Here is a 16,899-nt window from a genome sequence, read left to right as displayed (position 1 = left end):
CACTTTTCATGATTTTCTTGCATCTCTCTCATTTCTGTTCCCAATTTTTCCTCCACCTCTCTTATTTGATTTTCAAAATCCTTTTTGAGCTCTTCCATGGCCTGAGACCATGGCATATTTTTTTTTTTGGAAGGTTTTGGATGTAGAAGCCTTGACTTTTATATCTTCCTCTAATGGTATGCCTTGTTCTGCCTCATCCAAAAGGATGGAAGAAAATACCTTTTCACCAAGAAAGCAACCTTCTATAGTCTTATTTTTTTTTCCTTTTGAGGCTATTTCCCCCAATCAATTATTTGCCTTTTGAGTCCTTTGTCAAGTGGAGGGTATGCTCTAGGTATCTGTAAGTTCTCAGTTCCTCCAAGGTGGCACAATCAAGGGAGAGGAATTTACTCCTCTCCTGGCCTGAATTCTGTTCTGTGAGCTACCACAAACACTCTTTGCTGCTCAGAATCTGAGAGTAGGATTCACTCTCTACTGCCCCCACCAGCTCCACCATGCCAGTGCCAGTGCCAGTGCCAGTGTTCCTCCTCATCCCAGGACCTCCACTCAAGGCTGAGATCCAGATAAGGTGCTCTATTTCCCCCATGGTCTTTAGGCTGAGGGTTCCAAAGGTGGATGCAGCTGCTGCAGTGATTGTTGTTGCCTTGGATTGTTGACTGGACCATGCTCCCCTCTCACCCAGGTATAAGAGTTTTGTTGCTGACCTTTGAAGCTGTCTTTGGAATTTGTGGGTTGAGAAGTCTGAGAACTGAAACTGCTGCCAGTGATTCCACACCTTGAAGCCTACTCCTGTCCTATCTGTGCTGTGGAGCACGGTCAAGGATAGGCTGCACTCTGCTCTGAGTCTGGTGTGATAGACTTTCCTGTCGGCCTTCCAGACTGTCTTGTGCTGGAAGGGTAGAGCTAGAGCAGGTCCATATTTCTACTCTGCCATCTTGGCTCTGTCCCCTCTCTTCTGTCCATTGATTGGTGCTTGAAAATTTATGTATGAACCACATGTGTTTGTATGAATAATTCAGATTTGAAAATTTTTGGAGAGATGTACAGACCTTTTTAACTTCATACAAATTCATTTTTCAGTGTAAACCAAGAAAATTTTTTATGCTTCTGGAGGAATTCTACATTCTCAGATATTTTTAGTAACAGATGAGTTATATGTTGTTGTATTTCCATTGACATTTATAAAGATATTTAAGTCAATAAAAGTTTAAAATCTACATTGTTATGGAATCTATGATGACATGTTTTTGAAATAGTTATTTCCTGGAAGAGAAAGTTTTGATTTTTCTAATGAACCAGCAGACTCTGAAATTATGAACCACTTGAAATTCTAGAAAGCATCCTTCTTTGGAGCAGTGAGCCATGCTTGGAGTGTGTACATTTCTTGTGTTTTTTTCCATCTCATTAGTACCTGCTTGTTAAAGGAAATATTCACATTAGAAGCTATTTTAATTTCTAAAACATGTGCTATTTTTATCTTTGCAGCTCCAGTACCTAGCAGAGCAACTTGTGTGTGTCAGGTGCTTAGTAAATATTTATTTTTTAAAAACTATAGTCTCATTGGCTTTGTCTTTTGCTTTACAGTTATCTAATTCTATTCAGTCAAGAGGTGGTCTTGGCTTTATTATAAATTCAATTCAACAAGCATTTATTCAGTGTCTACCATATTTAAGGGCACATTTCACTATCAGGGTGATCTTCCAACGTGTATCTAAGAAATCCTTGAAATTGCAAGGTTGAAGCAAAGTATGATCTCAGGGTGGAAGGCAGTAGCATCTAGGGGACCCCAAAAGGCCTTCTACAGAAAGAAAGATTTGAACTGAGTCTTGAAGAAAGAGGAGTGAGTATGCAGAAAAGAGTAAGTAACAGTGTCAAAGGCGACTGAGATTTCAAGAAAGATGAAGACTGAGAGTATCATTAGATATTGCATTGGGAACTTTGGAAAGAACAATTTTCATTGGATGATCAGATCAGAAGCAATTCTGCAGAGATTTAAAGAGCATGAGAAGCAAGCAAGTGGAGATTTTGAGTTGAGAGAGTTTCATGGCTTTCTACTAACAAAGATACTTACCAGCTAGATACCACATACAGTGGCATCTAGTGAGAATGTCATGAAGGATGAGGGAGACATGGGAATGTTTGTTAGCATTAGAAGTTTCATTTTATAGAGTGAGATTGAATATAATTGAGACAGTAGGAACAGTCTCTTGGGGAAGATTCGAGTAGGTGGGATCAAGGTGATATGCAAATGACTTTGGCCAGGAAAAAGGCCATATCTTCTTCTAGGACAAGAATGAACAAGAAAGTAGTTGGAGAAAATGTCTGAATGATGATATGAAATGAAGAGGAGTGGCAAAGTAGAAGCCCTGTTGAATGCCTCAGTGGTCTCACTTGAAAAAGTGGGGAAAGGAATATAGGGGGCTTGAGAATAGACAAGAAAATTTGAAACAGCTACCATATAGAGCAGAATAGGGAATTAATTAAGGAGGAATGGAATGTTTTCCTTGTTGCAATGAGTACCCAACTGAGATTAAATAACACAAATTTATAGCAAGCCTAGGCAGGATCACTGTGTCATTTACTTTAGTTCCAATTACAGCATTCAAATAGATGTGGAGGAGGTAGATGGTGGAAGAAGTCCAGGGTTGGGGCTTGGTAGGATATGATTGTCAGTAGAATAAGGAGGGAAGGGATTATAAAATAGACTATAGTGTACAGGTGATTTGGATAACAAAAGATCAGCAAGGGGGAGAGAAGAGTGTAGACAGTTCATAGGTGGTTACCTGGGAAAGAATAGAGGAGTGGACTGAATAGAGGTCACAGTGAGGATGAATAAAGTATGGGAGCTACAAAGCATAGAGCAAGGGGAAATGATAAAAGCTTATGAACAGATAAAGGTGTTTGGGAGTTTTTAAACACTGGAACACTTGTGGATGATAAAATGATCTATGAATACCTCTCTAAGGGTAGCTGAAGTGGAGTGGAGGAGGTCATTGGGATTAAGAAGATTGAGGAATTGGAGAGTTAGACTAGTTGAGGAAATATGTTGAAGTCCCCTAATATGAAGAAAGGAGATAGGAAGGAAAGCAAAAGCAGTGATGCAGGAATTGAAGTCACTGAAAAATGGAGGACATCCAGAAGACTGATAGATAATAATCACCAGGATGTGAATGAGTTGACAAATTTCAACAGTATGAATCTCAAAGAAGGAAAAGTTGCTGAATGATGGTGGAAGAGGCTAAATTTAGAAGTGACAGTGGTGCCAAGAAGTTTTTCAACTGTGCTTCCATGACTATTGAGTTGGAGGGAGAGGAAACAGTTCTGAGAGAATATATAGCCAGGACTGGAAAGAATTATAAGGGAAATGGAGTCATCAAGAGAGAGCCAGGTCTCAGTAAAAGACAAGAGAGAAGCATGAGAATGGAAAAGGCTTAAGATGAAAGGAAATTGGTTAATTCCAGAGCAGGCATTCTAGAGGACATAGTGGAAGAAATAAATAGATCTGAAATGGGACATTTTGAGGGGTAAGGTAGAGGTAGATCGAAATAAGAGAACAGACATTTGAAGATGCAGATTGGAGATTATATATTGATCCCAAATCATTGAGATGGGGAAAGAATAGGAGGGTGGGAACACTGAAGGATGAATCTTGGCAGAATATCAATTTTTGGAGAGAAGACTGTTGAGAATAGACATGATTCAATTGTTTGAGGTCCTCTAAGGTTTGCCTCTCAACATGTAGGAATAAATAGACCCATGCGAGCCAAGTCAGAAGGTGGCATTATACTGTCCATCCTGGAATAGACTCAGTGGGGCAAGAGGTAGAAGACTTCTTATCTTGGACTTCCATCTACTAGAGTTGCTTTTGCATCTGGGTGCTACTAAACTGGAGAGGTAGGAAGTAGAGTCCACTCCCCACCATCTCCATCTAGTAATGCTGAGCTCGATGGCACTGGAAATGGTATCAGCACTGACTAACTAGGTAAAGGAAAACAACTTGAAAAGAGTAACACAAGGTATCAGCTAAGTGACTATTTTACAGTTTCTCAGCTTGAGAACATATGGTAGTTGTATGTAGCCATGCCTTCTCATCTCTCTGCTGCATTGGAATTACTATGGATCTGTACAAGCATACTTCATTTTGTAATCTGCATAGCACAATAAAAGAAAGGAAGGCATTTAATATTAGGGAATTATAGAGCCCATCTACAACTATCAACCTAATTATTGGATGTTATCTGTTTGCTTGTATTTATATATTTACTGCTTAGCTTAGTAACTGTCACATAGTAGGTGTTTAATAAAATACTTGTTGACTGACTAAGATCAAGGAAGGTTTATAGCTTAACTTGAGATACCCAACGGTTTCAGGATACATACAGAGGAAGAGAGAATGAGATGTATCTGTCCCATAAGCCCATATGCAAGAAATATTGGATCTTTGAAAGGGACAGAATCCAAGATATTCAGACCTTAAGTAAGATGATCTCTAGGTGATATCAGAAGGAATGAGGGAATGTTATCCAGTGAAAGGTACCCTTCTGATCTATCACCCAGATTGTGCCAGGGTTTTCTTTCTTTCTCCTGTTTTTTTGGGAATCCTTGGGTTATTCCACCCAACAGGGATGCACAGGGAAATGAAAGAAGGTATGGAAGTTTCCAGGATAGGAGATTCTAGATGTAGTATGAAGAAAACAACTGGAGGAGGCATAAATAGGCAAAAGGAAGGATGGTACATATAACAACAGCAGCTTGTTGTAAGAAAAATGAAACTCAGAAAACCAAAGGAGGTTTTGGTTTTGGGGAGGGATAGAAGGACTACCACATTTACAGAGGTTAAATAATAATCTAGTTGAGAAGGAGATAAAACTAGTATGTGAAATACTTAAATAAACTGTCAATGCAGGATATGACTAAATGTCCAAATGAGTAGTAGAATCTAAATTCTATAAAGTCAGAGAAAGACTAGTTCAATATAGGCTAGATTAGAGAAAGAAGCCATGGGAGGGCTTGAGTTGGATTTTGGAGAATGGGTAGGATTTAGATGGAAGAAGAGGAAGTAAGACCTTCGTCTATGAGTAATGTCTGGAATTGAAAAAAGCATAGGATAAGTGACAATTAGGAAACTGACTTGTATGGAATGGAGTGATTCATGTCAGAGCATGGCAAGAGTAAAGAACTGATCATCTAAAGTGGAGATTTGAATGCCATACTGAGGCATTTGATCTTTGTCTATCAGAATATAAGCTCCTTAAGGGCGAGAAATATTTTCATACCCATCCTTGTATCTTCAATACCTACCATAGTGCTTTGCACATAGCAGTCTCTCCTCTCCTGACTGGTGACTACCTTTTACAGGACCTTCATTCTAGAAAGGATTTACACCACGCTTCATGCCCAGATTCTGTGGATATCTCCTCCTTCTCCCTTCTGTTTTGCCAACCTGGAGCAACCTCCTCCCAGAAGCCCTCCTTGCCTGATTGGTGACACTCCCTGCTATCACGCTCTAAGAAGGACCTCACTATGCTTTAATTCATTCCTGTCTGGACACTCTCTCTAGATCCCTCTTCCTGTGCCTCCTTTCCCTTACTCTCCTCCCCTCTTTCCAATTTCCAGCTCCTCCTTTATGGGTTGTCCCCCTCCACTAGAATATAACCTCCTTGAAAGGAGGGCTATCTTATTTGTATTTATGTCCCTGGTGCTTAGCACAGTTCCTGGCACATAGTAAATGCTTAATAAACATTTTATCTGTCTAATAAATATCTTATCTATCTTTATTACATGTGTATTGTACTGAATGGAAATCAATTTATATTGTGGATGATGATGGGGTCATTAGAGGTTTTAAGTAATTGGAGTCCAGAGACAAAATCCACACAATTTTTGTTGCTAGCGGCACTTAAGTATAACCTATAATTAAAAATAACCTATAATTAAGTCCTTGAACAGAAGTGTAAAGAGTAAAACTGCTCTCTTGCTCTTCCAGATGGCAGCTTCTCAAATGCCTATTTTGTATCTCACTGCGATGAATGGTAAAAAAGAAAAAAAACTACTGAATTCCTTTCTATGACAAGGATTTTAACAAGGGAGTGCAGGGGATAGGTTCTCCTAAGCAAATATTTTGTCATGCAATAGTTGTAACTCCTTTGGGATTTGGGGTTGCCCTCCTCAGGGACACATGCAGAACATCTGGGGTGCTATTTCTCCTCACCTCACCCAAGCTGCTTTCTCCTGAACACTATGTAGGATGGTGTTGAAAATTCAAAATATGTTTGGCTTATTTGCCAAAATATACACTCCTTATCGAAAGCCTTTTGCAATCTTGTTAAAAGTCACCTTTCTAACCTTATTTCTATCAATTGCTTCTCTACAGCACTGTGCTCCAGCTCAGTTGGACCACCACCATTGATGTGCTCTTTCCTGCTTCCCTGTTTTCTCATAGGGCATTAGATCTATAACTAGGCATTCTGACGTTTGAGACAAATTCAGTTGCAGTCCAACCAAGGGTGTAGAAGAGGGAGATGTTCATCATCTTCCTATCTCAGATCTCTTCCAGCTTAGGATGTCACACCTTCAGTCCCTCAGGACTTCTTCTTTCCTCTCCAAACCTTTATAGAAGGGCACAGATAGTGGACTGGGAGGTAGAGGGATTATGGGCTACAAGGAGGGGAAGGGAAACAAACATTCATTAAGTGTTTACTATGTGCCAGATTCTGCACTTTGCAAATATGATTTAATTTGATAGGCACATCTCTATGAGTTACATACTATTATTACCCTCATTTTACAGATGAGGAAACTGAGGCAGATAGTGCTTAAGTGAGTTGCCCAGGATCATACATCTAGTAAACATCTGAGGCTGAATTTGAACTCAGGTTTTCTTGACTTCAGCCTCAGTGCCCTATCCACTGCACCACCTAGCTGCCAACCTAGAAGTCAGCACCTGGACCAAGGTGCCAGCTCTTTTCACCATAGTTAGAACTATACATGCCATCCCCTTGCCTGTAGTATACTTTCTCATCTCTTTTTAGAATCCTTAATTTCCTTCAAAGCTAATGCTCAGGTCCATCTCTTCTTGAAACCTCCCCCAATCCCTCCAGCTAATGGTATTCTTTACTTCCTTGATTATATAAGAAACAAATTGATTCAAATAACCTTTAACAAATAACATATGCAGAGTTCCTCACTGTGATGAATTGTTGGCTGAAGAAGTGAATGCTGATGACAAGTTTTTGCTCAAGGACTGGAGCCTTCTCAAGGCACCCATGAGTTGGAGAATGGCTGAACAAATTAAGGGTTTTGAAAATAATGGAATAGCCTTGTGCTGTCAGAAATGATGAAAGAGACCACTTTAGAGAAACCTGCAAAGACTGGAAAGACTTGTGCAAACTCAGGGAAAGTGAAGTGAGTAGAACCAGATGATGATTTATACAATGACCACAACAGTGTAATGAAAAGCAACTTGAAATAGCTTTTGTCATTATTATTCAGTCACATTTGACTTTTCATGACCCCCATTTGGGGTTTTCTTGGCAAAGATACTGGAGTGGTTAACCACTGTTTTCCCTCCAGTTCATTTCACAGATAAGGAACTGAGGCAAATAAGGCTAAGTGATTTACCCAGGGTCACCCATCTAGTAAGTGTCTGAGGCCAGATTTGAAGTCAAGAAGAAGAATCTCCCTAAATCCCAGTCCAGTGTGCTATCCACTGTCCCACCTAGCTGCCCACTAATAAATTCATGGTGCAGCAATGATTCCAATGGACTAATGATGAGGTGTGCTTTTCACTTTCAGACACAGAGGTGATAGGGTAGAAGTGGAGGATGAGATGTATATTTTTGGACATGGTCAATAGGGGAATTGGTTTTGTTCAATGATGTTTATTGCTATAAGTTTTGTTTTTGAGGTGTTTTTGGGTACTTGGCTAGGAGCATTTGGAGGGGAATAGGCAAAAAGTCCTAATGATAGGCAAGTCAAAAATAGCATCAATGAAGCAGTTAAACTTACAATGTATTTAAACTAAATTGAAAGAATTTGTGCTTTCATATACTATCCTTTTTTTCCTATTCTTTGTATATGGAAAGGCTCATGCTAATGTTTGTCAAGTTAAGAATAATAAAAAATAAAAATATAAAAAGTTTTTGCATTTTTCTAGAAACTAGAATAATAAAAAATAAAAATATAAAAAGTTTTTGCATTTTTCTAGAAACTCTGAAATGTTGGGATGAGTATTTTGATTTTGAAATGGTTAGAAGCAATTGAATACTTATATTTCTGAGGTTAAATTACCAAGTATATGAGTCAAAGAGAAAGTGTAATAGATTAATAAGTACCTCAGATTATTAAGGGCAAACTAGATGTTTTTGAGAATGAGCTTACTTTGCTGTTGAGTCCAATGCCAGTTGTAAGATGCTATTTAGAGTGAATGCCGTTAAACTCTGGAGATAAGGAAGTTGGATCTGCCAAGTAGTGGTTTTGATAACTCTGATATGTAATTTTATTTTTCTGTCTTCTCTTGCAGTTAATTTTGACCATTTTCAAATATTGCGGGCCATTGGCAAAGGGAGCTTTGGAAAGGTAAGATTAATGGATTTTTGTGGCAATTCAACCAAATGTCCCATTGGGCTGTAGTCACAGGCATTTGTGGGTATTGACTGATGTGGTCTATGAATTTTCCACTAGACAAAGGGAGTTGGTTTTGTTGTTTTGGATCAGAAAAGCAGGTCTGAATGGCTTCCTCTGGTTGCTGGATAACTTTGTTTCCTCAATTAAATCACTGCAGAAGGACTGGCTAAAAGTGGATTCTCTTTGTGATAATTCAAGATTGCTAATAGACTTTCTTCCATAAGGAACTAAAGAGGGAAAAGGGAAAAAACAATAACATTCATCAGAAGCAATCATCAGAAAAAAGGCAACATATAAAGCCTGGTTTTGTATGGATCTTCTTATTTGGACAACTAAGACCTGGGACTTCTGTTTGTTCTCCAGCGAAATTCTACCAGAATTATGGGGGAAAGACAATGGGGAAGTAGAGAGGAAGTATCATAATTAAAGATGGAAATGCTGATATTTTGTCCCCAAGGGATCCATCCAATAATTCAGCATTGTTAATGCATAGAACGTTGTTTTAGGCACTTGGGGAGGCTCAAACTGAATTCAATTTCAGCCCAGCAATCATTTTTTGTACAAAATTTACAACAAAAAGCCCAGCTCCTGGCCTCAGGGAGCCTTTATGAAACTTATGATTTAGCCAGCTCTGTTACTACTTGCTCAGAATTTTTCCATATGGAATGTGGATCCTGAAGGGATGAAATGAATCTGTATATTCTAAGGACCTGAACCAAAACAACTTAATCTGTTTTGAAATATGTGCGTTTGAATTGGGTATCTAATTTTTTTTTCTGATTTTGAAAACTCTCATGATGCTCACATATTTATTTAACTGCACATAAAAAAACAGTAAAACTGAGATATGGCAGGGTCCTCACCTTCAATGATGAATAGTAACTAAAAAAATGTGGTATCACTGAATACTGAATGAACAACTTAAAGTTTTGTCTTTGTGACCATCCAAAACATGGATGGAGTCATCAAATTGCCAAATGCTTTGGTCCAGACATGAGGTAGTGTGTGATGGTCAGTGGAGAAAGCTTCTGAACTTGGAATTAGGAGAACTGGGTTGATGTGCTGACTCTGACATGTGCTACTACTATGATCTCAGACAACTCATGTAAGTTGTCTCAGAGTCTCACAGTCTCATCTGTGAAGTTGGTACAATTATAATTGTATTACCCATATCACCAAGTTGTGAAGAAAATGTTTGAGGTCCATAGCAGTGGGAATTGTTGTTGTTAATCAAGGGGAAAGTCCTTGAATGCTATGTAAGTCATACAATCTTAGATTTGATGGGGCTTTAGAAGTCATCTAGTCCAACCCTTTACTCAGCATGGGAATTTTTTCTATGGCTTCCTTGACAGAATACTTCCTGCAGTTACAAGATTCCACTGTTTCGCAATGTAGCCATTTCTTATTTCCTTCAGGGGTCCTGGATCAGTTGAACTTATTGCATTTCGGGGCACACACCAAGATAGCTGACTTTTCACCAGATATAGGAAGAGTATGTATGGTATAAAATAAAATGCAGTGACTGAACACTTAGCATCAATTCATGGAAGTCTTTCCCCCCTTTCCTGAAATATGCCTACTCATCATTTCTTATAGCACAGTATTACTCCATTACATTCATATACCACAACTTGTTCAGCCATTTCCCAAGTGATGGGCATCCCCTCAATGTCCAATTCTTTACCACCACAAAAAGAGCTGTTATAAATATTTTTGTACATTTGAGTCCTTTTCCTTTTTTATGATCTTTTTGAGATATAGACCCAATAGAACTATTGTAGGGTATGTACAGTTTCATAGCACTTTGGACATAGTTCCAGATTGGTCTCCAGAATGATTGGATAAGCTCACAACTCCACCAACAATGTATTAATGTTTCAATTTTCCCACATCTTCTCCAACATTTATCATTTTCCTTTTCTGTCAAATTAGCCAATCAGTGTGAGGTGATATCTCAGAATTGTTTTAATTTGCATTTTGCTAATAAATACCCCTCCAAATTCTACTGATTTCCCAATGAGATTCCACTATCTCTTCCTCAGTCTTTCCATGATCATTTTGAAAGGAATGATAAAAAATATTTTACATACTTATATCCCATACTCTGTGAAATTCTTGTATAAACCTAATGACATATATGATGGCAATTGTCAAGCCTACTACTAGTTTTTCAATCATTTCAGAAATGTAGCTATTAATTACTTTTTCTTTTTCTTTCTTTTTTTTTTTTGGTCTATGATTTTGCCCCTATAGGGAGTTCCTGTTAAAAGAATTCTCCCTGCCAATCCAAAACTGCTTTGTGAAAGTGAGATACCATTTGAGAGATTTGTCTGGGGTCATTGAAAATTTAAATGACTTTCTCAGGATCATCCAGGCAGCATGTGTTTTTAGGGCAAGGGAGGGAAAAGAAGAGAATAAGCATTTACACAGCACCTACTATGTTCCTGTTACCCTGTTAAATGATTTACAAACGTTACCTAATTTGGTAATAAACAGGACTTGAACCCAGGTCTTCCCAAGTCCAAAGCTGGCTTCCTATCTGCTATGCCTGGTTCTTTCTAGCAAGCCTAAATAAAATTTTGAAAAATCATCCTCCTCTGTGAAGAACTGTTTTTACTGATTTATAGAAATATCTTTTTTTTAAAAATTTTTTTCCTTAAATACATTCCTTGCCACAGGCCTGGTCACAAAAAGCATTCTAAAAAATGGTATGTTTAAGATTAACTCAATCAACAAAATGGTATGAGTATGCGTGAAGCACCACAATTTTCATTTGGCTTTCTTTCCTAAACTAGTGACCTTGTAATCATAGACTTACCCTGGTAGGACAAGCTTCCTTCCTTCTCAGAATCTCCCTCCTAAGGTTCTTTTTATTCAACTTATAGTCTCTTTGACCATTTGTATCATCAAACAAATGAGACTGCCTGAGGTGATCTCACAGAGCTTTTAGAAATTAACTCAAGGAATAGGGCTTCATTTATGAAATCAATTTCATGGCCACATATGAGCAGTGTTTCACAATACTTGACAATATTCCCTACCAGTCATATTCCACTGTGGATAGCAACACGTTGAAGGTATCTGATTTTTCCTTAACAGCAAGATAGCCACTTTAATCAACCTAAAGGTACTGTGGTCAACATGCACTACCGTGGCTGTCAGAAGGAAGCCTGTAGGGAGGCCAATCCCTTTGCACAGCATCTGGTCTGCTCTTCTACTTCTATTTTGAACGCCCTGTAGCCTTGATCCAACTCTTTTAGAATCTTCAGCCCAGATCTAGCATTCTTGACACACTCTCTTGGCTTGTAGGACAGAAGAATACTGCAACTGGAGTTAGCAGGTCATGGTTCAAATCCTAGCTTTACCAATTTCTACCAGACTGACCTCAGGCAATTCAATTCAACAAACATTCGTTAAGGGATTTCTATGTGCCAGATACTGGTGGGCAAAGGAGTAAAATAAGTCATAATATCTGTCCTCTGAAAGTTTTAACCTAACCTTTCTGGACCTCAATTTCCTCATCTGTAAAGTGAGGGGGCTTTTCACTTCTGTAGCTAAAATTCTTTTATGTTCCGAGATCTAATTTTAACATTCACAAGTTTAACATTCCAGTGTTAACATTTTGAGGATTTTACTGTTAGCAAAGAATCTTTAATTTTCAAAGGAGAAAACTCAAGCCTTAAGAGGCTCAATGACTAACCGGGGGTGGGGAATCAGAAGCCTCAAGGCCACATGCTGCCCTCTAGGTCCTCAAGTGCAACCCTTTGACTGAATCCAAACTTTACAGAAGAAAAATCCCCATTTGTTTGGTGAAGTTTGGATTCAGTCAAAGAGCCACACTTGGGGACCTAGAAGGCTGCATGTGGTCAGCTTCCTCACTCCTGGGTCATTAACCCATTACCACACACAGGAAATAGAAGAATAAGAAGTTGAATTCAGGTCTTCTTATTTATATCAAAAGATAAATTATTTTGTTAATTTCATACTTAAGAGTGTGAGTTTGTGAAACACAGTTTGATTTTTTTGTCTATCTGACAGGTTACAGCAAGGGCAACAAGTCATATAGGGCTCTTGTATCCAATCAAATTCTCTGAACAATCTATGGTATTCTGACATCAGTCACATTTGAAATACTGCTGAACAGTTTCTTGGCAAATTTAAGGGCTTTGTGTAACATATGTTCTTGTGGGGGAAAAATATAGCTTCATTCAGAAATGGAGAATTGGCCACTTCTTTTTTCCCAGTTTAAGTCTTTTCATCCTTAACAGTAATTTGTTATAAGTTCAAAGGACTCAGTCAGTTCTGTGTACATCTTTCCATTTAGTAGAAAACATGTCTGAAAAACAGAGCTACAAGATGATAGCTCTGGAAAAGAACTTAGACATTATTTAGTCCAACTCTCACTTTCCAGCTGAGGAAACTGAAGCCCAAAGAGAGAAAATAATTTGCCTCAGGTTACAGAGATAGGAAATGGTAAAGCTCATTCTTGAACTTTATGGCTTTATGTATTCATTCATTTTGAACAAATAAGAAACCACTTAGTATTGGCTATGGGCAAAGCACTTCGTCAAAGATTGGGCAAGTTATAAAGTACAGTAAAACATGATCCCTGTCCAGAAAGGTCTTACAATACAGGAATAGTAAAAGTTCATGTTGACAAGGGGCATTGTAGTATACAAAACATTCTGACTATAATAGTATTGTGAGGTAGGTAGTGAAAGTATTATAATCCCTATTTTTCAGATTAGGAAATTGAGGCTCAGATCAGTTAAATGTCTTGAGTGTAATCACACAGTAAGTGGTAGAACCAGTTCTTGAACTCAAACCTTCTTTCAAGTCCAGTATGCTTTCCACTTTTTTTTTTTTTAGTGAGGGAGGGCTCCTCCAGAGCCATCTGAATCCAGTGTCTGAGGTGAGATTTGAACTAGGTACTCTTAACTCTTGCACTGGTGCTCTAATAAATCTCACCTCAGACACTTGACACACACTAGCTGTGTGACCTTGGGCAAGTCACTTAACTCTAATTGCCTCATCCTGGGTCATCTGCAGTCATCCTGATGAATATCTGGTCCCTGGATTCAGATAGTTCTGGAGGAGAAGTGAGGCTGGTTACCTGCACAGCCCTCCCTCACTCAAAACAAAGTCATGTGAAACTCATGTCATTATTTCCCTGATGGCATAGTCTTCTTCAGCAGCGAAGAACGAACACACACACACACACACACACACACACACACACACACACACACACACATGCTTTCCACTATAAAGCTGCATTTAAACAAATGTGATTTAAAGCAGAATATAATATAATCATAAGAAATGTAAAAAAGCTAGAAGAATTCATAGGATGGAGAGTTTTCCTTTAATAGCTGTTAAAATATTTCGTGTTATTGATTTGAGTTTTACCACAGCAACTACCTTCTCTACTTGAAGAAAGTATTCATGATGCACTAATATAAGACTCCTGAGTGAACTATAAAACTTCGCCTTCTTTCATTTCTTAATCCTGAGCTAATTTCCAAAATGTTTATTGTTATCCTTCCTGCCATCACCTTTGAAGTGAAGTCACCAAGTATCAAGGTATATTGAACTTATCAAATTCTTTGCAGAATCTTTACATCATCTTCTGCAATAGATAGTGATAGACTTAAGTTATCGTGATCATTTTTGAACACCATCATTACCAGCACAATGAAGTAAGAATGACCAACTGCCACTCAAAATGAGGTTTTTTGTCACCTCTGGGCACATCATTATACAAACACTGTTAATTCTTTTATTGGTCTCACTTAAGAAAGTCTGCAACCCCTTTTTCCACTGAATAGTAATTTTCTCTTCTGATTTAATTTATAGATTGACGTTGTTATATGTTTCATAGGTCAACATAGCCAAGAGAATCATCATTCAGTACTGGAGTTATGATGATGAGACTTCCTATATTTAAAGATACATGTTCTTAGTTTATCACTTAGTCATTTCATTCTAATGTAAAAAATGGTCAAGGACTCAGGAAACCTTAGTTCTGTGAAGGGATCTGATAGTAACTGACACCTTATGCAACTGACTTTCATCTTTGGGTCTCAATTTCCTAATTTATAAATAGAGGAAGGCACTATGATGTAATAGACAAAAAGTTGCCCTGGAAGGCAAGGAGACATGGGTTCAAATTCTGATGCATACTGACTCTGTGATCTCAAGGAAGTCACCTAACCTTTCAGTGTTCCAGGCCACTCCTCTAGACTCTAAATTGTAGAAAAGGTGCTTCCTTGTCCAGAACGCTCTTTCTCCTCATCTCTGTCTCCTGGTTTTTCTCAGTTAAATCTCAGTTAAAATCTTGCTTTCTGTGGCAAGTCTTTCTCAACTCCTCTTAATTCTAACACCTTCTTTCCATTGATTATTTTATATATTTTGTATATAGCTTGTTTGAAAATATTTGTTTGCAGGACGTCTCCCTCAGTAGATTGTGACCTTTAGGAGAGCAGGCTCTACTTTGGCATTTATTCTTATTCCTAGTCCTTAGCACAGTAACTGGAATATGATAATAAATGCGTATTGACTGACAGACAACCCACATCAGCAGAATTTTTCTCACCTAGGAGTTCCCTATACCAATGAAATCACTGGTTTAGTCACTGTCCTTTATAAATGGGGTGGAATATTAACTACATTCTTTTTTTATGGTTCCTTCTGGCTCTAATATTTTGCAAGCCCAGCTTATGTTTTGAGTTATTGGTCTATGAGACACCTGGAGAGTTTATAGAATTCATATCTGAGCACTCCTATCTTTGTATTGAAAACCAAGAGAATGAGATATTAAATTTTTTGACTCACCTAATTCCATGGTGGTCTCTTATTTTATCAACTGAGTCGGCTTTCTATAAATAGAAGTTCGAAGAACATATAATCTCCTTTAACATTCATTAGATTGTGAACTCCTTGAGGTGAGGAACTACTTTTTGACTCCTTTTGTATTCCTAAGACTTAGCATAGTGTCTGGCACATAGGTACTTAATAAATGTTTATTGATTGATTGTGTAATATATTTTTTTTTGTAATGATCCATTAAATTATATTAATTGATATTTAGTTAATGACAACAATAATAATAACTTGCATGTGTGCAAGAATTTACAAAGTCCCTTAAAACATTATCTATTTTGATTGTCCCAACAATCCTGTGAGATCTGCAGGGCAGGCATTATTCCCAATTTAAAGATAAAGAAATCTAATAAAGGGGAGAACATCCTAGTTATCAGGGTTAGACTTCAAACTCTGGAGTTTGCCTTTTCCTGTATTTGTTAACATAACAATGCTTCATAATTTGATTGCATTTAAAGGCTTAAGAGGAATTTTCCTCACAGCAATCCTGTGGGGGAGGTAGAATGACACTCTCATTCCATTCTACAGATAAGTAAACTGAGACTCAAGGTAGTTAAAGGGATCAGTGGGTAGAACACCAAGGCTGGAGTCAAGAAGACCTGAGTTCAAATCTGCCTTCAAACATTTTCTAGTTGTATGACCCTAGATAAGTTATTTAAACTCTATTTGCCTCTGGAGAAGGAAATGGCAAATCACTCCAGTATCCTTGCCAAGAAAATCCCATGGGCAATATTGGTGTGCGATGGTCCATGGGGTCCCAAATGGTCAAATATTACTGAATGACTGAACAACAACAAGAGCAAACTGAGGCTAATTTAGGCGAAATGAATTTTCCAAGAACACAGAGTGCATAAATATCAGTCTCTTGATTCCAAGCGTAAGACTCTATAAATTTACCATTTAAATTAAATAACATTAGAGGCATTTGTTGACTAAAATTAATTAGAAATGGGGAAAATTGAAGGATTTATAAGAGAAATACAAAAAATCTAATTAATAACCCTGTGTACTTTTCTGACTTTATCAACCTCCAGAAGCAAATCCAACTATGATCAATCCCCATTTTATTCCTCCTCAGTTTAAAAAACACTGAGAGGTAGTCTGGCTATATAGAAAGAACACTAAACACTGACTTGGGATCAGAAAATATGGGTTTAAATCCTATTTCTACCACTGATTTCTTTTGGTGATTCTTTTAACATCCCCAGTCTTCCATTTCTTTGCCAATAAAAACCAGACTAATAATGCCTGTGTTACCTATTTGAATTGCCATAAGGAAAGTGCCACAACATACTATAGAAATGTGAACTTTAATTATTATGAATAATTAGTTTATCTCTATACTTGCTACTGTCCTATTTCTCTGCCACCACAGTATTTGACTGCTTCTGC

At 37.9% G+C, this 16,899-nt stretch overlaps 1 protein-coding gene across 1 annotated transcript in view; it reads left to right on the top strand.

Moving 5' to 3' along the window:
• The window catches only part of STK32B (serine/threonine kinase 32B), a 367,871-nt gene that overhangs the window by 63,783 nt on the left and 287,189 nt on the right, over nt 1-16,899 (top strand). The window contains exon 2 of the mRNA XM_072620203.1: nt 8,522-8,577. Within this exon, the coding sequence (XP_072476304.1) occupies nt 8,522-8,577 (56 nt within the window). The remainder of the gene's footprint in view (nt 1-8,521; nt 8,578-16,899) is intronic.

The sequence above is a fragment of the Notamacropus eugenii genome, chromosome 6 (genome assembly GCF_028372415.1).
Source record: "Notamacropus eugenii isolate mMacEug1 chromosome 6, mMacEug1.pri_v2, whole genome shotgun sequence".
Taxonomy (NCBI): domain Eukaryota; kingdom Metazoa; phylum Chordata; class Mammalia; order Diprotodontia; family Macropodidae; genus Notamacropus; species Notamacropus eugenii.
This window is presented reverse-complemented; position numbering and strand designations above follow the sequence as displayed.